This window comes from Drosophila nasuta, chromosome 3 (assembly GCF_023558535.2).
Source record: "Drosophila nasuta strain 15112-1781.00 chromosome 3, ASM2355853v1, whole genome shotgun sequence".
Taxonomy (NCBI): domain Eukaryota; kingdom Metazoa; phylum Arthropoda; class Insecta; order Diptera; family Drosophilidae; genus Drosophila; species Drosophila nasuta.
This window is the reverse complement of record NC_083457.1, coordinates 11938670-11963855: the sequence shown is the minus strand read 5'-3', so window position 1 is coordinate 11963855 and position 25186 is coordinate 11938670. Positions and strand designations below refer to the sequence as shown.

At 37.1% G+C, this 25186-nt stretch overlaps 1 protein-coding gene and 1 long non-coding RNA gene across 2 annotated transcripts in view; one reads left to right on the top strand and one right to left on the bottom strand.

The window, feature by feature from the left end:
• The window catches only part of LOC132792173 (knirps-related protein), a 32030-nt gene extending 18060 nt beyond the window's left edge, over window positions 1-13970 (top strand). The window contains exons 3-4 of the mRNA XM_060801426.1: window positions 6585-6662; window positions 10444-13970. Coding sequence (XP_060657409.1) covers window positions 6585-6662; window positions 10444-12390 — 2025 coding nt within the window. The 3' untranslated portion in view covers window positions 12391-13970. The remainder of the gene's footprint in view (window positions 1-6584; window positions 6663-10443) is intronic.
• The window catches only part of LOC132792180 (uncharacterized), a 241947-nt gene that overhangs the window by 145503 nt on the left and 71258 nt on the right, over window positions 1-25186 (bottom strand). The window lies entirely within an intron of this gene.

The window sequence follows — 25186 nt, the reverse complement described above, 5'->3', positions numbered from 1 at the left end:
CAAGTAAGTCAGCTACAGTTGAGTGTGCTCGACTGTGAGATACCATACAAAAATATACTGTAAGGTATATTTGGTCATATATCAAAAGGAGAGACACCTGCAATCAATTTAATAAGAAAAGCAAAAAAATGGTCTATGATTATAAAAATAAACCTATTTATTATACTAAAATATACAAGAATATACCGAATTATATATTTGATATATCAATACGGGAAAGTGCACAGACGGACAAATGGAGAAGGACTGTGGACGCTGAACAAGATTATGAAATGTCTCCTTCTATCTGTTACACAAAGTTATAATACCCTTCTACTCTATGAGTAACAGGTATAAAACTTTAAACCTGCTAGGCTTTCAGTGTCAACCTATTTGAGGTCATTAAGTCGCATAAACAATCGTCGTGTCGATTGCATTCTAAGAATCGTTTAGACAGCGTATTAGCAACTGTCCCTTGGCACAAGTCGCATTAACATTAGCATAACAATTAGTTAGTTAGACCTTAGCTAAGTACATTGTAAATGAGAAAAGCAAAGCACACACAATATTTTGCCACACTGTGCACACACAAAAACCTAGTTTTGATTGCACTACGCAAATCATGGATTATAATTTTTATTTTGTTTATATTTTTCGTCACAAGGCAACAGACAACCGCAGTCAACACCAACACATGGTGCGGCCGTCTTCAGTGTCGACGAGTCATGAATAAAAAATTACAACAACAACAGCAACAAAAAAGCAAAAGTATAAAAAAGAGGCAAAAAAAACTAGAACAATTTGTTTCGAGCATTTTGCGCACAATGAACAAAGCGAGGCAATTGCTTTGTGCATGATTTCATTTTAATTAAATTATGTTTCTTATTGTTGTTGTTGTTGTTGTAGTTGGTTAGTTGATGGTGTTTTTGTTGCTATTATAATTGCATGCAAACAATGCGAGACGAGCACTTGGTCGGGTTCTCCTCCTCCAACTCTTCCCTCTTCGAGGGGGAGATGTGCACAATTTGTTAGCCATGCAGCGCATTTGGTATTGCGAGTACTCGTATTTGTGGCAGCTGCTTCACATTGTTGTTGTTGTTGCTGTTGTTGTTGTTGTACATGCTGCCAAGGTCAAGTTGGGCAATTATCATAATTTTTTTGCGCGCGCGCTTTTTTGGCCACGTTAATGGCACTTAGCTTAACTGCGAGACGTTGCGATGAAACTGGAGTAAACGTGCCTTTAATTTATCTACCATTCATATATATAGTATAATAATTTTTAATTTTTTTGTTTAACTGAATTATTTTTAATAATTTCATATTCATAATGAGCGCGAATTTTGATATATCTTATGCCATTGCATCATCATCATCATCATCGCATGCGATGAAATATTAAAAATTCTACTTGCTATTTTAGCTTGACTTAAGGTTAACAACAAATTTCAAACAACAGCAGCAGCAACAACAACTAAAAGCAGCTATAATTAATCACACACAAAATCAACAAGATCCAAAAATATATTTTTGTACTGTCAGTTTTGATGACGACGCGGGAAATTTTTGCGCTGTCAAACTGAACAGATCAACTGATTTGTGCATACCCTGTAAACATAGATAAATTAGAAACTAGATCAGATTGATTTATGCTTCTAAACAAGAAATAATCACAGTATGTTATTCGATTTATGAAAACAAGAGTTTGTTCATTTAATATGCAGACAAATTTCTTAATTGAAGTTATCGCAAAAATGTAAATCACAGCAAATTTCTGCGTCGCGTATTCCCATAAACTTGTTTTGTTTTCATTATTGGGGTACTTTTTCTTAAACATACTAAGCGCAAAAATATACCAACTAATTAAAATAAATTGGCTACACAGCAAAACGGACAACTGAATTGCAGTCGAACTCATCAATATGCTCAAACAATAAGATGGAGGAGGGTGAAATGTTTGCTTAGGAGGTGGAGAGCGGGTCGGAGGTTGCTTAACAAATTGCACACAAACACAGCGAGAGAGTGAAAAAGAAGCAAAAAATAAAAAAAAAATTATTAAACAAATTGGATAGCAAAATACTAACAGCAAAAAGTATTTTATTATGCATAAAAAATTCAAATTGCATTGTTTTTAGTTATTTTGTATTTGATATTTTAGCTAATTTGTTGTTGTCTACTTCTGTGTGTGTGTGTGTGAGTGTATGTGTGTATTTAATTTATAACACTTTCACTTAATAGCCACTAATTGTGGCTCCAACATTTTGGTAGCTGTGTGCTCCGTAGAATTATGCAACAAGTTATAAATTTTGGAAGCAAACCTGTACCCAAATTAGTGGGTCGCTTGAAAAGATGATCAAATGGGCTTCTTTGTTTTTTTCTTTCAATTTTTTTGTGTTGGTATCTTTCTCTTCTTTTATTTTAATGAAGTCATTCGATAAATATGAAACATGATATGCTTAAACAGTGGCATTTAATGAGCTTCTTTTATTTTCTATTTGTTATTCACGCATAGCAGAACTTAATTGAGTGACAGAGTTTAAAAATAAACCTAATTTTTATTTTATTTAAATTGAGCAGTGTTTATCGAAATTATGAAGGTCTATGAAAACTTAAAGCTCAAATTATAATTGGAAACTAGAGATTACAAGCGATTATCTGATATCTATTTTTGAATAATATTTAAAATAACTTACAAAATGTATTAATGTGAATAGCTGCTTAATTTTGAACGTTCGCTTGGCTTATTTTCATTAGCATAAGAATTATGAATTTAAATAATCAAATTTACAAAGTACCAGTTAATTTTTATTAAGAAAAGTCTTATTTTATTTTTAAGAGCCAGTAGCAAACATGATATATGAAACGATGATGATTGATATACCAAATATGTGCACGGTATATTATTCAGTATATTTTTCAAGTATAATACCGCACTGTTTTGCTTTTATTCAAAATTTGTAGAGGGCATCTCACAGTTGAACACACTTCACTGCAGCTTTCTCACATGTTTTTTTTTTTTGAGAGGTCTGTCAAAATATATAAAAAGAGTTAATCAAATCAATAACAAATGAGTTAAAGAGTTACAAACGATAGTACAATTCAGTCAACCCACGTTTTGGGGGAATTTTTTGATTACTAAAATTAAAGCGAACTCGCAAATCATTCGCTGACACTTGAAGCAAATTCTAACACGACTCACAAACAAGTTCAAGTAACGTACGTAAATTCAATAGAATGCAATATATATGGGGAGTTGTATATTGTGTGTAAATCAGGCAAATGCCGGCTAATCTCCAAAGTATAGCTAACGAACAGCAGAAGCTACAATGCAGAACACGCTATCTTCCCTCTCTCTTTCTCTCGGGGGTTTTCTCTCTCTCACTCTCACATCTATCTTGCTCGCTCTTTGGCAAGTGGAATGTGTCGTTGTGTCTGTTGTAAAATAAATGTTTATTGCTTTTTAATATTGCACATTGTCTGCATAAATTTCACGCGACTCAGACGGACAGACAGTGAGAGAGTGGGAAGGGGAGAAGGGGGACTGATCGCAGGCTGTGCAACTTTGTTATTATTCTTTCTGATTCTCGTATTCTTCGACTGCTTCTTCTTCTTGTTGTGCTTGTGATTTAAAATCAAACTAAATCTGCTGCCAATCCACAAGTTGTTGAAACTTGAAACTCATAATTTTTAATTTATTTTATGTGATTTTTATTTGTCGATTAATCCCAAGCAACAACAGCCACAAACAGCGCGCCCGACGACGCTTTATGAAACCTAAACGTACAAAATTTATTTCGTACCCAAACTCAACGCTCTCGAACCTCGCGACAGCGACTTCGACTTCAACTCTTAAAGCCAGAGCCAGGGACAGAGACGAGGATCGATCGAGGCGGCTGTTTGGATGGGGAGGGGGAGGAGGAGGAGGAGGATCGAGCAAAACTCAACACATAACACGAAATCAGATTAGCATGTTTTACAGGCACCGAAACAAGCCAAAAGGAACTGAGCGAACTAAGCCAATTGCTGGTACGCCACTTGGTCTGCTGCTGCTGCTGCTGTTGCTCTTGCTGTGGCGGTGGCGGTGGCGGTGGCTGAAGCGGTGGTGCATTCTTTTGGGGCCACCACAGGTTCGCAGGTCTGTCTCAGATTGGCCAAAAGTGAATGTGTTGAATGTGCTTTCTCTACTTTGTAATGTGCCAATTGTTTGGACAGATGGGAAAAATTATTGCCGCCAATTGGCAGTGGGGCAATTGCAGCTATAAAACATAAATCCCAGCAACTCCAAAAACAACAACAACAACAACAACAACAAATAATAATAAAACTAAAGCTGAGCGCAGTCGACTGCTTTGGTTTTTTGTTCAGCTGCCACCTGTTGAAAGCAGCTGGAACAATTTCTTTATAATGAGAACTAAAGAATTGTTTTAACTATTCATATTGATTTATGATTTTTGGATTTACTCGAAAATTCAATATAATTTAAAGTTTGACATGCGAGAGTTTGCTATCTCTTAAAGTAAAATCTAAACTTGAAGACTTTAAAATCTTTGTCGAAATAAGATTAGGAAACGCAGAATCCTCTATCCATAATTGATCATTTCTTGATTTATTCGCAAATTAAATCTAATTAAATTTTGAGGCAGCCAAGAATTTTAAATCAATAATTATACATTTCTTATATATTCCGAAATTTTTATTATTTAAAAATTTCATGTACACATTTATAAATACATATGTAAATCATATTATTTATGTACAAAAATATGTTGCTGCAATCCTTAATTATGAGTTGAAAAATATTGATTTACAATTTTTTGATTTATTCGAAAATTTATTACTGTAAAATTTTTTGAACATTAACATCTTTGATGAAATGTTAATAAAGCAATCAAAATGTAGATGAAGATTCCTCAATAGCAATAAACTTGTTGATAAGTTTTTTTGAATAATGAGCAATAAACATTTACTACATTTTTAGTTTACAAATAATTATTCATAAAAACCTTTAAACTGAACAACAATTTTAATAGTATTATATAAAATTTTGTTTTTATTCAAAAACATATGTCAAATTTTTTCTAAATAAATATTGAAACTGAACTACATTTTTATTTACATTTTTGTTTTTAATTCTTAAAAAATTACAAATTAAAAGTTGTATTAAATTCGTCATTTTTTGAATTTTAAGTTAAAAGAAAGCTTTAATTTAATTTATATTTATACAGAAAGTTGTACTAAGATTTGTCTTATAAACTGAGCTTTATTGAATTTTTGTTTTAATTTCTAAAAAAAATGTCATATTTTATAAAAAGAAATGTTGATAAATATAGTACGCAATTTTTTTAATTTAATTTAAGATGAGCTATAATTTATATTATATTTAATATCAACAATTTTCACAAAGTTTTGTTTAACATTTTGGCAACTTAAATGTATCTTCTTAGACCATATACAACCGTCAGCTTCTGGAAGGGAGTTGTGCTGGCAAATTGTCAAGCATATCGTAAGCGAGGCCAAGATCTGACGCAACAATATGTTTATTTCCTTTGTGGCATATCTGCATGCCACACGTTTGCTTGATCTGGGTTGGCCACAGTCAACACAACTCAAGTCAAGTCTCCCACGGGCATGGCCTTTGATTTGTGTGTATGTGTGTGTATGTGCGTGTCAAGAAAACATTGCTCCAGTTAAAGCTGCAAGTGCACAAGGCGAAGGCTCTCCCTCCCCTCCCAAAAAAAAAAAAAAACTGAAACTTAGAATAAATAAAAACCAAAAGCTGGCGACCTAACAGCAACAGCAACAATGATGGCAATTTGTTGATAAACATTTCGCTCGCAATAAATAAACAAATATACGACGAGTGCTCGTAGCACAAGTTGTGTGCGCCTATTGCCTGGGACAGTTCAAAGGAACTCGCAGCGTAGATTGCCAAGGCATGTTGCAACAGGCAACAGGCGCAAGGTGGCAAGGGGCAAACGTCGCATCGCGTTTGCAACTTGCAACAGGCCATATAAATGCAAATGCTCTACACGCTGTTTGTTTGCTCGCCTGCCACGCTCGTTTTTTTTTTTTTTTTTTTCTTCCTGCGCTGCTCTGGGGCAATTTTTCATTTGATTTCATCTTCATATTTTATTATGCCCCAGACCCAAAGCCAAGCAAGGAAGGCAACCACCAAACGTTGTCCATTTCCATTCGTTTTGCCTTTTTCTTTTTTTCCTTTTTACTTGCCATTTTTTTTTTTCGTCTTTTTGTCGATACCAATTTTGCGATATGACAAACTATGTTTGCATTTTAATTTTTAATGCGTGTGAATTTTGCTAGCGGCGCACTTGCTCTCAGTTCTCTCTCAGCTTTTGCAATTGGATTTGGTTTTGGATTCGGATTTGGGGATGGAGAGCGATAGATGCTCGTGTCATGATTTGCTGTTTGCTTTTAATTGAAATTTTATGAATTTATTGCTTTCGTTTTGTTTTCCTTTTCTCTTACTTTTATTGCACGCAATGAGAGCGAGAGAGAGAGAGAGATGCTAACACTCGTTTGCTATTACTTATATGTACGTATTTTCATTTGCAATTTTCTGCTCCGTTTTTCTTTTCATGTACTCGCAGATGAATCAGACGTGCAAGGTCTGTGGAGAGCCGGCGGCTGGATTTCATTTCGGCGCATTCACATGCGAAGGTTGTAAGGTGAGTTGAAAGGGTTCAATCTGATATGCCTCTAGCGAGTGCATGCCACGTAGAATGTGCATAGCATATTGATCATACGACATGTGGTACCAAAAGTTGCTCACAAATTTGTTTTATTTTGAAGAATTTTAGTTAACATTTTAATAGTTTGATGTTGAATGCTATTTTATTAGAAGAAAAGTATAGATTGTGTAGCCGATCGAATCATTATTTAAAAGTTATTAATGAGTTATCAAAATTTTCGATAGTAACCCAAAGTTGACTTTCTTTAACATAGTTTAGTTAAAAATACAATATTGTTAAACATTATAATAATATAAATTTATCCATATTTGAATGAATTAAGCAGTTTATTACTTAATGTTAAATTTAAAACTAAGATACATAAGCCTAATCGATAAACGAGTTATCGGTATTGCCGATAGTAATCTAAAGTAAAATTTTCTTAGCAAAGTTTTAAAGGGTTCATTAAAAAGTCAAGTACTATAATAAATCAATGATAAATGGTAAATTAGAAACATATAAGAACAATCTAATTTACATCAACTGCATTATCAATATCTGTAATAAATAGTTGGCTTTTTAGAAGAGTTTAAAGATACATTATTTAAAAATGAGATAATATAGTATACATTTTAATGTTAATATTTGATATCCACACTAGACTCAATTACATATCAATATGTATAGACAGAAAATGTATTGGTACATGAGTTATAGAGACTATCGATTGTAATCTTATTTATTGCGCAAGCTGCAGTTGATGCACAAATATATGGAAATTATCGAATGGCCTCATCAACATTCTTTGAACGTTTTTTATTGAGAAAATCGATTACATCTTTTAGTATTGCAATAAATTTGGCGATTGTATGTCACACGTTAAAAAATATTTAATTAATACCCAAAATTTTAAGTATTATCGATAACTTATATATGTCTTGCTACAACTGTTATTTATGCTTCAGTTATCAACATTTTTTCGTTTGTCATAAATTGTAACATTACAATTTATGGATCGCAATTCATACTATCGAAAGTTTTAATTAAATCGCATTTATTTGCTGCACTTAAAATTGCCGATTGCCAACTTTTACTATCGTTTCACTAATCAAATCAATGCATTGATGGCACAGCTTCCAATCATTTTTTGTTGGTTTGTTACTTCTGGCTAGAAATCGAATTGCTTCGCAAATAAAAGCACCGTCATAATAATAATAGTAATAATCGAGGCTGCGGCGCCTCCCTGCCAATAATATGAATAATAGTTATCGATCGCTATTGGCATTCCATAATAAATCGCATCGGCGCATCGTGACAAAGCCGTAGAGTAAATGGTGCCATAGCAAACTGGAATGTTGAGTTCATTACGAGCAATATCAATCGCACAGCAACAACAGCACAGAGATAAACGACAACAAAGAACGCCTCAGGCTAAGGTCAAAGTTAAACAACAATACAAAAGAAGAAGAGAAAAAGAGCGCTCCACAAAATGCATAATTGATTTAAACACGAGTACTTTAGACAGCCCTGTTGCGATGGGGGGTGGGAAAGTAGAAGAAGAAGACGAAGAAGAAGAGGGAAAAGGTCAACTAACGTACAATTTGTGGGTCAACATTATTTGATTTGTGCGCGATCGCGTGGGTCGACTAATTTGACGCCCACCGAGAAGAAGAGATTCACCAAAAGCCAAGCGAAGCGAAGCGCAACAGAGGAGGTTAAGCAAACAAAAGTGAATTCGCCTTGGCGCATTGAAATTGTGCTTAGCAAACGTTTCGTCCGGTTCTGCTGCTCTGTCAAATGAAACTGAAAACTTAAAGAAGAAGGCAGAAGGTAGACAGCAGAAGAGCAGCAAAAAGACTATACATATACTATAAGTTGTATATTCTACTACTCGTAGTTGTATCCTCCATTTCCATTTCCGACCCAGTAATCTTGATGCCCAATTAACCTTAAAAGTGGATTTTGTGCATTGTTTTTGTGTTTCGTCGTCGAACTCCACCTACGACAAACACACAAAACACACAACAGAACTCGAGCTGAAACTGAAACCGAAACCGAAGTTGAAGTTGAAGCAGAGGCTGCAACTGCAGCTGACTGAATACTGACAGACATGACTGTCTGCCCAACAGTCTGTCTGTCTATTGTCCATACGCCAACTTGATTGCAGCGCTGCGCGGTGATTTACGGCCAACATTGCAAGTTGGCATAAGTGTTGCACAGCCTATAACCTTTGCAACATGCTGCGACGTCTCTCAGCAACAGCGAGAGCAACAGCAACAGCAACATGTTGTAGTCATTTTCGTGCCGCATTGAATTAAATTGTTTGTTTGCTTTGTTGCAATTGATTGTGCCCCAGCCAACGGTTAATGGTGTAGGTGGATGGTGCATGTTCCATGTTGTTGTTGTCGAAGAGCAGCAAGCAGCAACAGTTGCTGATGAATCATCAGAAAATTTAATGAGATATTTGTGTATTGAATGACATCATGGCAGCCAAACTTTGAGAGAGCTTGAACTTCAATCTATGTTACTCGCATATCGCATCGATTTTGAGTATCTTTACTCTAACTAGTGGCGCCCTCTATTGCTGAAGGAAATCTCTGCAAATACTTTTACAGTCGAGTTGAAAGTAAAGCAACAATGGATCAATGATTGAACAAATAGATCGCATAGTTGCCAGAAGCAGCATGTCAACAATGGTCTAAGGCTAAAAGGATACTTCACCTCAAGTTGTAATTGAGAGATGAGTGCAGCGCGCTGCAGTTGAGTGCGTGAGTGCATGAGTGAATGCACTCAAGTGCAGATCAAATGCCAAGAGTCTTTTTTTTTGCCCAGTGTTGAGCCAAGCAATTCAACATCAATCAGCAGGTGTTAAAAGTGTGATCAACAAGGACTTGAGTACGCGGAGAAAAACTAGAAAAGTGCATCAAATTTAAAAGCGTTATTATTAATACAAAAATGGTTCTTTAATATTCTTGGAGGATTATATTTGCGGAATGACATACAGAAATTTCAAAACATCCGAGACTGAAAATAAGTTTATTTGTAATTCATAATAAATTTAGCTTTGTATTTAAGCAAGTTTCTTTAAAATTTAAATAATTCAGTATATACTTTAATGCGGTATTTATTTCTATTCTATTTATCGAACACATATTCTTGAAAAACTTAAAGGTTGTTTAAATAATCGAAACTAATACACTGAAAAATACTGAATTATATAAAAAGATGTATATTTTGTATAATAGAACACTATGACAATAAAAATACACCATAGGGAACAAAATATACCATATTGTCTTATAAATTTACATTAAATTCTTATTTCTGAACTTCCATGAATCAGTACTTATTAATAATAACTTATTATGTACCACGATATTCAAAATATACCGTAGAGAACAAAATATACCAGATTTTCTAATAATTCCCAACACATTGAATTTTCACATATTTCTATCTAAACATTCATCAGTCATTAGTTATTAATAATAGCTTATTTTATGTAACTTCTATTTTCAGTATCAGTATTTCCATAATAAATCTTTATGTTCAGATATTGGGAGCATTCTACATGCATGTTTAAAATCATACATCATCATACATACATCATACATACAAATCAACAACAAGCAATATGTACATAATTGTTGAGATACATATGAAAAGAGAAATTATTATTTTATCACAAACCTTGTCATAATATTACTATTAAGTTTACCTCATCCACAACAAATATATACTAAATCTTCCCCATTTTCTCCTCCTCTTTTACTTTCAGTCCTTCTTCGGCCGCTCTTACAACAATCTGTCCTCGATTTCGGACTGCAAGAACAACGGCGAGTGCATCATCAACAAGAAGAACCGCACCGCGTGCAAAGCGTGTCGCCTGAAGAAGTGTCTCATGGTGGGCATGTCGAAGAGCGGCTCACGCTACGGCCGCCGCTCCAACTGGTTCAAGATCCACTGTCTGCTCCAGGAGCAGCAGCAGCAGGCGGTGGCTGCGATGGCGGCGCATCACAACAGCCAGCAGGCGGGAGGCGCAGGGAACGCGGGACTTGGCGGTGCTGGAAGTGCAACAGCCAATGGATGTGTGAAGTCGATGGGTGGCGTGCCAACGCCGTCGGCAGCAGCTGCCGCACTCGGTATGCTGGGGCATGCAACGGGCGGTTATCCGGGACTGTATGCAGCGGGGCCGCCACGCAGCAAGGAGGAGCTGATGATGCTGGGACTGGACGGAAGTGGAGACTATGGGGGCATTAAGCATCCTTCGCTGGTGGCCTCGCCATCGGTGAGTTCACCCGATTCCCACAACTCCGACAGCTCCGTTGAGGTGAGCAGTGTGCGTGGCAACTCGCTGTTGCAGCTTGGTGGTGGCAAGCACAATGCCACAGGCGTTGGTGCAGCAGGTGATGCAGCAGCTGGTGGCCAGCAGGCAAGTGGCGGTGGCACAGCTCCTGGTCGACCGCCACAACAGTTGCGCAAGGATCTAGCGCCATTCTTGCCATTGCCGTTCCCCGGGCTAGCCTCGATGCCAGTGATGCCGCCGCCCGCCTTTTTGCCACCCTCGCATCTGCTCTTCCCCGGCTACCATCCTGCGCTCTACTCCCACCACCAGAGCCTGCTCAAGCCGACACCCGAGCAGCAGCAGGCAGCGGTTGCGGCTGCTGCGGTGCAACATCTCTTCAACAGCAGCAATGCGAGCGGGCAACGCTTTGGACCGCAGTTGCATGCCACATCGCCGTTTGCAGGCCACAAAGAAGAGGCCGCGGCAATTAGTCCCAATCACAACAACAACAATAACAATCATCTAATGCCCAACGGTGGCAAGACGACGACGACGACGACGGCCTCGAGTGCTGCTGATGAGTTAACAAAGCGTTTCTATCTGGATGCAGTGCTCAAGTCGCAGCAGCACAGTCCGCCGCCGTTGGCCACCAAGCTGCCGCCGCACAGCAAGCAGGATTACTCCATCTCGGCGCTGGTCACGCCCAATTCGGAGAGTGGGCGCGATCGTGTGAAGAGCAGACAAAGCAACGGCGAACCCGAGGATGATGAGGAGCATGAGAGACGCAGTGATAAGGCAGAGGAGGAAGAAGAACACGATGTGGACGAGGAAGATGAGGAGGATCTGGTGGTGTCCATGACGCCGCCACGTTCGCCAGCGCAACAGCAGCAGCAACAGCAGGCGGAGGAGCAACTTGAGCCGGAGCCGTTGCATGTGCAGAGCGCAGCACAGGATAATCCCATAGATCTGAGCATGAAGACGACGGGCAGCTCGGCCAGCAGCAGCAGTTGTCAGGATGTGGACACTGAGCTCTATAGCGACAACGAGGCAGTGTCAGAGAGCCACAAGGTGAACACACCTGACGAGGAGGAAGAGCAGAAGGGGAAGGAGACAGAGCCAGAGGAGGAGGAGGAAGAGGAGGATGCTGAGAGGCAACCAGAGCTCGAGGATAACAGCACATCGGAGACGGTCAAGACCAGCATTGAGCAGTCCCACAAGCTCAACAACAACAACAATAACAACAACAATAATAACAACAACAACAACAATAGCAACACTAGTGATAATGAGGCAAGCGATAACATAAAACGCAAACTGAATGAACTCATCCAGGAATCGAATGCCTCGAATAACTCAAAGCGTCTGCGCTTGGATTCGCCACCAAATCTGAGTGTCAAATTGGCCACCTCAAACGCACTCGATCTAACCACCAAGGTCTGACCATAGACCATAAAAAGAAGATCGCTTATCGTGCAGCAAAATGGCGACAATCAACGCGTATTTTGTTGAACACTATGCAACAAACATTTTGGCACGAGCTGCAGGTTAAGTTTTTCAACTATAATCGTTAATGATTTAAAGATTTAAAGAACTTGTTGTGAAATACAAGTGCAAAACTTGTACAACATCGTTTTCCTAATTTGAGATTCTTATTTTATTTTACACGTTTTTTGTCATACACAAAAACCAAAATACAAATAATGTATATTATACAAAATTATTTTCAAAATTGAATTTAAAAAATTTGTTATATACATTTAAAGCACTTTAAACACTTAATCAAAAATGCCAAATTAGAACAATTCCAATTGTTAACAAAAAAAATTATCATACATTTATATTATTTTAGATATAAAGCAAGCGCGTTCAAAAAAGTTGTTGCATAGTGTGATTTATAGTATAGTATATGGAATGCCCTTAAATCAAACCGCGTCCCCGTGCCCCCCTTACCACTATGCCAAATACAATTTAAAACACAAAAAAAAACAAAAAAAAAAATCAAAACAAAAACAACAAGCAGAGATCGAGATGTGAAGATCGCGCGTTCAATGTTAAGAACGCGGATCGTGCCGTTTTTAAAGATATTATCACATCGTTTAAAACAACTAACTAAATGGCAAATATATGCAAAAGGCGCCGCCGTCGAAAGATGGACAGAGAGATGCGAAATTAGCATATGTGAACCGAAAAGTATAACAAACGGTGAGCGAGTGGCGAGTTCTCCTTAATTAGATGCAACGAATTATAAACAAATATCTCGAGTATTTTAGAACGATGACAACAAAGAATGAAATCGAATCGAATCGAAATCGTATCGAAACGATTCCAAATCAAATGAAATGAGACCAGCCTAAATTGTTGCAAATTATGCAAGACAGCTTATCTGTATCGTTTGCATAATATCGTGTCGTAGTGGAATTTATAATTTATAAGCAACGTTTTTCATTATAGTATAGTTATACTACTATATAGCATAATATACTTATTATACTACTTGTATTGTGTATCGCGTGTGTATCGCATTGAATAGAATACCTAAAGTTTCTTAATAGACATACGACTATTCCAAGTATTTCATAGATCGTAAATAAATGTATCTTCTTTATAGCGAATTTCAACTTTAAACTATTGTATTCGATTGCTTTAGTTCTCGAGTTATTAGTCACAATTAGCAAATTTGTATCTTTAGCCTTATACCTATTATATCATTAATATATATAAATATATATACATATATCTAGCATAATACTACATATATTTAATAAATCAAATCAAAGCACCAAGTTGTATAGCATAAATTATTATTCTATTTGTATATTTTAGATCTTTACTTTTTGGTATACTACGATATTCTCTGTATTTCTTTCCTCCCTCCCTCTTCATGCTTCGTATGCAAATTGTGCGACGCAACATGAAAAGAATAATAAAAAAAAAAAAAAATAAAAACAACAAAATACAACAGAAAACATAGAAACTGAGAAAAATATTATTGATATTAAATAAACACAAATAAATATTTAGATGAACGACTTTGATGGGCATTTTTATCAGCATTTTGGGTGCGTTTAAAGCCATGAGGAAGTGGGTCAAAGAGCACATCAATATGTACATACTTATTATAAGCTCTGATCTGGTATTTAACGACTGCGTTCAGTTATGTCTATGGGAAAACTCCAAGATATGGGAGCTGCTCTAGAGAAAGTGCTGCAAACGAAGCGAGTGAAAATATTAGACAATAAAAAATATTAAAATTAAAATAATTAATTTGTTAATAAATACAAAAATGTTGTAGAATGAAATTATTTTTTATTGGCAAATTTGACAAAAAAATTCGAATTTTTTGTTGCTTTTGAAGGATATTTGTTTTCAAACCTCTCTAACTCTACTTTATCTATTTTTGATGTAATTTCATTTTATTTCAATTCACTTTATTTCATTTAGTTTGGTTTTATTTAACTATATACTATTTAATTTCATATTATTTGGTTTCATTTCTTATAATTTAAATTTATTTCATTGCATTCCTTTCATTTCATTACATCTAATTTTGGATTTTCTTTCATTCCATTCCATTCCTTTTCATTAAATTTCATTATATATCGTTTCACTGAATTTTATTCCATTTCATTACATTTCATTGCATTCAAGTTTATTTTATTTGAAATTTACTATTACTTAATGTATGTTTTAAATTTGATTTTATTGTGTGAATTTTGTTTATGTTTTATTTGATTATTTTTCAAATGGCTTGCAATTAAAGTTTTCCACTCAATTTATGAAGTGCTGCTCCAGTTTCTCAGCGCTAATCAAACCCCCCTCAACGATCAGTGTCTGTATCTTTCTGGTTTTATCTACGAATCAGTCCCCAGGCAGTTGTCAGCAAGTGCAAACTGGAGTTCGGCGAAAAGAATTCCCACACAACAAAAGCTGAGAAGCCGATCGATTTTCTCAGCTCTCAACTCTCAGGCTCTCGATTCGGGGTAGCTCAGGAGCTGTTTGGCTGTTTAGCTATTTGGCTGCTGGCTGTTGGCTGTGTCGATGTGCATACCAGAGGAGCCAATCAATCCGAAATCTATTTCAATCAATCTTTGCGTAATTGTAAATACTTTCAACATATTTCTCGCTTTTGCCTTGGGACTGACAGTTGGCGCGACGAGTTCGCGATGTGATGTGATGCGATGCGATTCAATGCGATCCGATGCGATGCGATGCGACGAGTCGACGGCAAATGGCGCGAAAATTATAGCAAATGCTTGAGCTTCAAGCTAGAGGAAGAAAGGTAGAAGGCAGAGAGGGGAGGAAGCAAGCAGCAAGACCTGAATTCGTTTCTATTTATTTCACACTTGAATTGATGCGCTGCAGCCGAGATTGACATTTTGCAAATGCTCACAGCATTGGCTCGAACCTCGGGGCCAGCTTGATAGCTTTGAAAGCAATTCCGGCGACTCAAGACCGAACACTGAGCACCGAAGACGAAGTCGAAGACGGAAGACTAGAAGACTGAAAGCCAGTCTGGCAGTCTAAAAAGACCCGATGATCGCAGACAGAAGCTAAGCGACAAATGCTGCCGACTTGGCATGGCTTGGCCGCTGCCAAAGAGACGCGACTTGACGAGCTGACGGGCAACCCGGCAGCGGCAGCAGCAGCAGCACAGACCCTGGCTGGCTGACACGGAAGAGACAAGAATGAGATGGAAAGGGAGGAGGAGGTGGAGGAAGAGGAGGTGTAACGTCCCCAGGCACATTGTCAGCACTGAATAGTAGTGCAAATAAATTTCAATTGCGAGACACATTCTCCCACTGACATTGTTTGACACCTTTGACTGCACACCAACACACACACACTTATACTCACACATCAATACCCAGCGAATTTGCATGCAAATGCGTTCAAAAGCAAGAGCAAGAGGTAAAAGACGAGGCAACTGCGAGGGGCTTGGGGCCGTCTTCAGGCTTATTGTTTGATCTGCACAGATTGGCCAACACCCAGCAGCGTTGTTTTTTTTCTTTCTGTTTTTCTTCTTTCCATTTTGCTAACAAGCTGGCAAAAGCAGTTAAAACTTAAGCGACGCGTCGTCTTATGCCTCGTGGAGGTGCGACGCACCCAGCTTTAGCTACCAGCCTGAAAGTCAAATGCGACCTCATCTAATACTCCATTTATATGCTCCAAATCCATTAAGTGTTTTGCCGCTTTTATTTGCTACCCACACACATACACACATGGAAGAGAAGGGAGTCCGAGAGAGAGAAGGGAAGTCAGACTACACCCTAAACTCTTGTCGCGCATTTGGAACACTTTCCGCACCTACAACGTTAACTACAACAACAACAACAGCTACGGTGAAACATGCCAAAGTACCATCAGTAAACCCATAAAAACTTCTTTAATGCACTAAAAGGGATTTTTTAAGTTCAAAGTTTTTATTGCACAATCGATTATTTGATAGATTGGCAGTAGATTTTGTAAAAGAAATTTGGCAAAAATTAAGTAAATTGTTCTGAAAAGTGTAATAATAACAGCAGTCTCATTGTTATTAATTTTTATTTAGTCCAATATTTTATTATAAATTATACTGCTTAAATTTATAATTTCGTTGATTGAAACTCTAATCGTACATATTAATTTCACAATTTTTTTTGTTTCCTAATTAATATTTATGTTAATAAAAAATATAAGTTAAAGTAACGACTTAGCTGTCTCTTCCTTGCTTAGTTTCACACCGGATTAACATTACATTGAATAACAACAATTCAATTAAAGGTTTGATTCTTTTTCACATAAATTTCATTACTTTTAATTAGAGCATCTTAACAATTCAATAAACAGTTTATAATTAGCGACAGTTCACTGTATAAGAAATGACACCAACGCTGCCAGAAACTGGAGACTGGAACTCCCAGGTTGCCACACATACAGCACACGCATCATGTGTTGCATGAAACTGTAAAGATTTGCTCCAAGCCCCAGTTTTTTTTTGTAGCATGCTGTGCAACCGTATAAGTGTGTGTGTGTGTGTGAGTGAGTGTGTGCCAATATTAACACCTAACACCTAAGCAATGAACTGATCTGAAACCAGACGACGATGATGATCATGATGATGCGTTGAAAGACTCGAAGACTACTTTTAATGCATTTAACAAGCAGCTTCGATGGTGTGCGAGCACATCTATTGAACACTGTAATCAACACGCCCACATTTGGAACACCTTTTGCCCGATGTCAGTTGCCTGTTGCCAGTTGATAGTTGGACTATCCCCAGAAATGCCCAAGACCATGTGACCATATGAAAGTGGCTCTCAACTGGGTTAACAGTTGCGCAGCAAATGGAACGGAAGTCATTGAGGATAAGCGAATAAATTGGAAGGGGGGGGGAAATATTTACGAGAGTACGACAAAACACTTTCAGCCTTGCAATCTGCGGGGGGATCAATTTATGAAAAGTATTCAAAAGCAGCCACATAAAAAGAAGGAGCTGAGACAGCTATCGAAAGAGAGAGCGTACAATATTATAGTGAAGGTGAGTAAATTTTGTTGTGTAATGTGAAAAGCCAGAGCATTAATATGTGAGTACGATATGTGAAATACAAAGTTAAAAGTAAAGATAACACTCAATTAATTAATATATAACATAATAAATTTAATACCAATACATAAGTTTAAGTTGAAATTTATAACATAACAAGAAACTCATTTATATTAAACATCTTCATAAAAATACATTGGCGAATCACTCTTTAAGTGTGTTCGACTGTTATATATCCACTATACAATAAGAGCAAAACAGTGCGGTATTATTCTAAAATATACCAAATCGACAATACCTAAAATATACCAAAGCCTATACTTGGTATATTTATATAATACAATAATATATGCCATAGAGTACAAAATGTACCTGAATTGCTCGAGATATTAATGGAAGTAAAAAATAAATAAATGGATCCAAAAAATATCCTAAATGTTATACTTGGTATATTACAAATACATCAAAGAGAACCAAATATACCAGATTGTCCACCAAAGCAACTAAGACCCGACTCCAGCAGCCGTTTTCACTATATATAATAATTATATAAAGCAATTAATCCATACTAATAATTGCTATACCACATATAAATCTGAAATTTTAATAAATAAAAATAATTAAATTATTTTCCAATATTTACCATCATATCAAGTTTATTTGTAGCACAAATTAAGCTGAAAATGTGCACTGTCTAACCAACGAAATATAAGATTATGGGATTCAAGTGACAACTCTATTGAAGATTATATTTCGAATGATAAACATTCGAAATTAATAAACAATTATAGTTTTTATTTCGAGGCAGACAGATAGTGTCAGAAATATGAAGTAGCTGCACTCAGCATCAGCATTAACATATTGATCACATTAAACGAAAACGCGATTAGAGACGTGAACAGTTCTTCAAGGCGTTTCCCAGTTCCCAGACCCAGACTCAGACACAGACACAACAACAAAAGCCACAGTTGATGATGGAGATGAAGATGGAGATGGAGCTGCGAGATGGAGATGAAGATGGAGATGCGATGCGAGACGTAGATGTGGCTAAAGTCACAGCCTAAATGCCGCTAAGTGCCAAAATGACAAGCATGGCAAAAACGGTGGGGGATTCGGTGGGTTGGCTAGCTGGCTAGCTGATGCTGTTGCTGATGATGATGGTTTGGTTTGTGGCTGCGGCTGTGGCTGTGGCATGACTTTGCTCAATGCCAGGCGCGCATACCATGGCCACATTAACTACTCCATAAAAGGTGTAAAGAAATCACTTAAGTACTTGTATGTCACTCCTTTGTCAAAGTAAATCATAGTGCGGTACCGTCCGGACGGGTTTTTATAGCCAGTCAACCCAGTCAGCAGTCAACAGTCGGACCACAGCAACAACAACAACAACAACAACAGGGCCAAAAACCCCAAACTGAAAGCCAAAACCAAAACCCCAAAGCCAAATCCAAAGATACAGATGGAGATAGAGCTTCACACAGCAGCTGAGCTGAGTTGAGTTGAGCTGAGTGAACACTGAACACAATTTATAGAAATATATGTACAAGTATAAAATATAGGCGTAGAATGCTTTGGGTTATAAAGAATAAACGGGGGAGTTTTATTGACAGCCGCAATTACCACATAATCATGCAACAAATATGATGCTTGGATGGCAGGCAGCACGTTGATGACGTTGCGTTGTGGCAGATAGATAGACCATGAAGTAGTCCCAGCCAAAACGTGCTGATCCATTACGGAAGGTGGGGAGCGTGAGAGAGAGGCAGAGGGAGAGAGACGGAAGGGGGGAGACAAGCAGTGTAACAAAGCGACAATCACAGCGAAGCACAGCAACAACAACAACACCAGCTACATTTTGTCTAGACTTATTGAGTGATCGTGGCAGGAGCCAAGACCAACAACCACAAGAAGGCGCAGCCGTTTTTTTAATGGGGTGGCAATCACTTGGACAAGCAGACAGATCGACTGCAAGCAACAGCAAGAGGAGAGCTGCCTCCTCGCTCAAATTATGGTCAAGAGGCAAGAAGTTGCCAACAGGCCCGTTGCAGTTGCAAGTTGCCAGTTGCCAGCAGTCAGCAGCCTCGTTTTGTGCTCTGAACTGGGTTGGCAGATACTTAAGAAATATGTTATTAAATAATAATGGAGTGCGTGGTTAATAGATACAACAGGCGAACAGGCAACCGGGCAACAGCAACAACAACTGCAACAGCAACTCTGTTGCAGTCGCAACTGCAGTCGCAGCCGAGCTGCAACAGTGTGAAAGAAGTGTGCGGCCCCCTTGGCGCAATCATTGTTAACAATCAATTAAGGAAATAAGTTGTTTATAAAATGTTGCTATTACTTTTTGAACTGAACGGAGCTACCATAAATACACCTAAGTATGGGTTCTCCTCTCAACTCTCATCTTTCGCTCGACGAGACATTTACACTCGACAACAATTTCAGAAATTCCCTGCAACACATTGTTCCAGCACATTTTCGAAAGTCCCACAGGAAATGGGTCAACTTTAACACTACTTTACTTTTCTTTACTTCTGAAGCAATTATAATGCTCTGAGCAATTCGCTTTCATTTCAGTTTTCGTAAATATTTTAATACACATTCGTCTAGTAGAATTAAATTTCCATTTCAATATTTCAATTACTGACTTTGCTTATAAATATTGTTTGTAATAAAAGCATTGAAGTAGTCTTAGAAGTGATCTTATTTTTATGTTACAAATAAAAGCGAATAATTTTCCTAATTGCAATAATTTGACTTTTCGATAATGATTAAATCAACTGCCAAGCTAAGAAACTTTTTAACCTGAATTTATAATTATTATGCAATTTATTGAGAGAAAACATTAAATAAATATTATGTAGAAGTGTCTCTCAAGCATACCAAAAAATGTTTTCACATGGTATATATAGAAAATATAATTATTTAAGAATTTTGCACTAATCGATGCATATATATTTAGAGGTATAAGGATAATTGTGCTTAATATAAAAACAATATTTTAAATGCAAACTAAAAAAAATTCGGAAATTATATAAAAAGATGGCCAAAAATAAAGTGCCGTAAAACTCATTTCGTGGAAATAAACTTCAACCCACATAATAATTCTTCGCTCCATGCGAATATAAAGCTCCTGTCATTAAAAATAGTTACGAGTTTCCTTAACACCTGGCAATTTTTTTTACAACTTATTTTATGCAATAGTTTTTAAAAAATTTAATTTTTATTTGCCACACAAAAAAGTCTTGGTCAATTAGTTAAAAAAATGCAAACAGCTTAATTTTTTTTATAGGCTCGTGATTGCCAAGTTTTTATTAGCTTGAGAGTGAAATAAAATCGGGTCTCGCATTTTTATTGGTCACTGAATTTGTTGAGCAGTGTTTGATTTGAGGGCAAACGATGATGGACAATCAATTTAGGCCTGCTTTGGCTCTTGGCGAAAATGTTTTAATTAATGTGCGTGTGGCAAACAGTTAATGAAACTGTTATAGTTCTACATATGACTACTACTATACTATACTATATACGAACATATTACCATATACGAACTGCCATAGAAGAGTTTATTAACCTTCCCCTTGTTAAAGACATTGTCTGACTCGACCGATCCAAAAAAGGGCCCCGCTTTGTGCTGCGCAGCGCAGCGATCTGCGATCTGCGCGAGATCATTAATCAAGACACCCAGCAGGTGCGGGTCGAAGTTTTTGGTAGCAGCAGCGAGTCACACAAACAGAGAGAGAGAGAGAGAGAGAGAGACAGTCTTTGGCGACTACCGAACTGTACTACGAGCATTACTTCAAACTCCATCTACTACAAGTTGACGGTCAAGTCGCTCCATACATGATTAGTGGCGGTGGCTACTTTAATGAGCGTTAACTGCGCCTCCAAAAGTTCATTAAGTGCAGTGCGACGAGGCGAATGCCGAACACATGGCGTATGATTGATGCGCGCACATTTGTTCGTCAAACGGTTCAGTTTGCTTTGGTTTTGCGGGAAAATTCAGTGCCAAAATTGGCGTTTAAATGAAAAACATTAATCAAAATCCACGTCCAAGACATCATCAGATTTTTCAGTTCAGCCAAAAGTTCTTTTGTGCAATTTGCATTGCTTTTGATTCTGTTAGGTTGAAGAAGCATTTCTAACACAATGCGGAAACTCAGCCAAAAACTTTTGGGCTTTGTCTGCACACAAAGACACACAGTTACATACTGCTACACACACATACATATATATACCTGGGGCAGCGCATGTGGCATTAATTTTGATTAATGGCCAAAATTGCTGACCATTTTCGAAAAAAGATTTTTAATTGTTTTCAAATCGGCGAAGAGGGCGAGTCGACGACGAGACGCGTCTCTAAACTGCGCGTTCTACAAATAATTATAAGCAGTTTTTAATGATAATAATAAAAAAGAGTCAAACAAAAGCTTTGTTGGCAGCAGCACTAATTGTTACAGATCTCGCGAAGAGGCGCACAACTTGCTACCAGTTCTGACCCCCAGGGCCAATTTTTCTATTTTTCTACTGCTTCTCTCGGCAGGTTTCTTAAATCTATATATACTTATTTCTCCAGTTTCAGCTTCTGCTATTTCGGCTTCTTCGGTTTCTTCTTCTTCTTCAACGCTCTTCTCATCATTTTTTATTCAATTCATAAAAGCAAGTGCCGCTAAATGGCCGAAGGGGGAGCGGCGACACTTGGAGGGAGACCAAAGCACGCGCTAAACACAAAAGAGCTTGAAAACAATTAACAAAAGTTCAGAAAACTGCCACTAAAAGCGTATTTAAACTATAATGACAGAGCAGCTGAGAGATAAAGGCGAAAGCTGCATTGTCAAACTATCGATAGTCTACTAATCGATAGAGTTATCATTACTATCGCTTCTCATAAAGTCCATCAAACTATTCGGTAATAAGTTGATAAGATAAGATATTTATTTAGTATATTAATACAAATTCAAATTCAAAACATCATTATTAATTCCAAAAATATTGCTATTTAAAAAAAATAAATTGTTGTTAATATAAATTATTTGGCTAAGCTATAAACGTTTAAGAGTATCATAAGTGGGAAAGTGAAAGAAATATCATTCTAATCTTCACAAAAACCATTTTAAATTACCTAAACATATAAATAGCTAATGTAATATTTCAATTGTTATCAAACTAAATTTTGTATATAAATATATTTAAAAAACTGACAACATTTAATGAGCACATTTCATTATTTGGTAAAGGACCAAAACAAATATTTCTTTGCATGAAAATCGCTTCCTTAAATTATTTTAGAAATTTAAAAAAAAATATGTTGAATTGTCTTAGCAATGTAGCAAAAGAAATTAAATAAAATTAGTAAAATATTTTTAGACAAAATAAATTAAACAGAATATATTTAATTTGAAAAAATGTATTTTTCATAGACAAAAAATACAAAATCAACTAATTCAATACACTTTAGATAATTCCTAATAAGCCAGCACATAAATATGCCAAAATATTCTGCACACTCTTAATGTCATATTCTATAATCGATAATTATGGATGGTAAAATTACAAACGGTTTTGATATAAAACGAAATTGGCTATTAGAAGATAGTAGGTCAAGCTTCATGGTGGACTTGAGTAAAGTGTATTGTGAGAACCTGTGGTATTTGAATGGAGCGCATGAAGCGAACATTTCAATCCATCAAAACTTGTTGATTGTTCCTAATTGCTCCATGTCTAAAGAGAGTGAGAGAAAGAGTGAGATAGAGAAGCTGACATTGACTTTGCTGTAGATCCCGCGAACCAAAAACATTTTCGAAACGATAAGCATTCTCAAAATGACTTGGAAACCAAAAAGAAGAGAATGAGACGAGCTGCTCTGGCAAAATGCTGTAAATTCCATAAATCTGTCAAGCGAAGGCAACGTCTGCACTTGTTCGGTTGCCTGGGCCAGCGCCTTTGCAAATCTTGACATGTGAAATACGCAGATTTGCCGAGTTTTATGGGCCGCTCACAGACAATGCCCAATGAGAGCGCAACACACAGATAGACAGAGAGACAGAGAGAAAGAGCGAAAGGGGTGGCATGTGGAGGGAGGAAAGAGAGAAAAGACGCACGCGTTGCAGCAGCAGCAGCAGCAGAAGCGTCAGCGGCAGCAACATTCCGTGGCAGCATTTGCCCAGTGCCATAAACTTGGCTTAAGCGCAAAAGAAAAGCGGCTGCCTTTTGAAAGCTGGCGGCACCAGCAACACGTGCAGAGATGTGCATGATGATGACCCGGCCACTTGAACTGGCTGACTGAATGACTGCTAGCTGGCTGACTGGCTGGCTGGATGGATTGATGGATTGTTGCTTTTGGTGGCATCGTCCAGTCCAGTGCAAATGAAGACCTGTGTGTGCCTTCAGACTCAGCTTCAGCCTGGCCACTTGTCGGCACCAAAAAGCACCGAAAAGCTAATTTAAAGCAATTTAGTTTGAACGCGCGCGCATTTCCATGCCACGGCCAAAAAGGAGTGAGGGGGGAGCACTTCATGAAGCTGCACGAAATGAGGCTGAATGATGCACGGCAACAACGACAACGAGGCAACAGCATTGCAACAACTTTTGCTGGACGGACATTTATTTATTATATCAATGCAACAAGCAGCAACCAGCAACCAGCAACTGCAATTGCCACAACAGCAGTTGCAGTTGCAGTTGCAGTTGCAACTCTGATGGCCATGAGTTGATAGCCCGTCAAAGCCGCATTGACACAATGGGCCTCCAAAAAACTGCAGCAACTGCAGCAACATTCACTTCACTGCACTTCACGACAACAACAACAAGAAGAACAACAACAATGCACCACCTTCGCCCATTGCCGCCTCAATTATTTGATTAGAAATTCCGTTAGACAGACGCCGACGTTAGACCTTTGTGATGCATGTTACCTGAACTTGAACCCTGCTTCTCTTTCTCTCTGCTTGCCTTTTAGTCTCTTCGCTGCTAGCTGTCAGGCTACCAAAGTTGCCCCAGCTCCACTGAACCCCAAGCACACACCACACACCACACTCCACACATCACAAACACATGAACATGAGCTGGCAAAACTGTGAACGCCCCCACAAAAGAACTGAAATATTAGTGCAAGAGTGAACCTGTGAACCCAGAGACACAGTCAGCGAAAAGGAAGCAAAGCTATAAATACTCTAACATATTATAATATTTGGGCAATTCGAAAGACATCATTAAAGGCTGTTATATTATAAAAAACAAAATTATATTCATGCCAAAAAAAATGCTTTACTTTTCATCAGATTTTAAACTGTTTTACTGCCTTTTCGTATCCACTCTAAAAATTAGTTTAAAAGAAATGCTACACAATGTTTTGTAATTCTATGAAAATTAACATACTTTAATTTCGTGTATTTACATTATTATTGAATACCAAATTTCTTCACATTTCTTTAACAATTATTTATATTTTTAATATGTAATTGTTTAATTCAATATCAACATCTTTATTATATGTACATTAAAAATTTTTTCAAAAATTCTTTAAAATTGACTTAAATTTTTACTATTGCCTTTTAATTATTTGTTATGTCCATTAATATTAAAATCATTAAAATATATATCAAATTTTTTCTAATTTCTATTAATAAAATACTTGTTTTAATCATATATTTTATTTAATTTTTACCACATTTCTATCAATATCAAAATGGTTATGTATACAAGAAGTCTATTAAC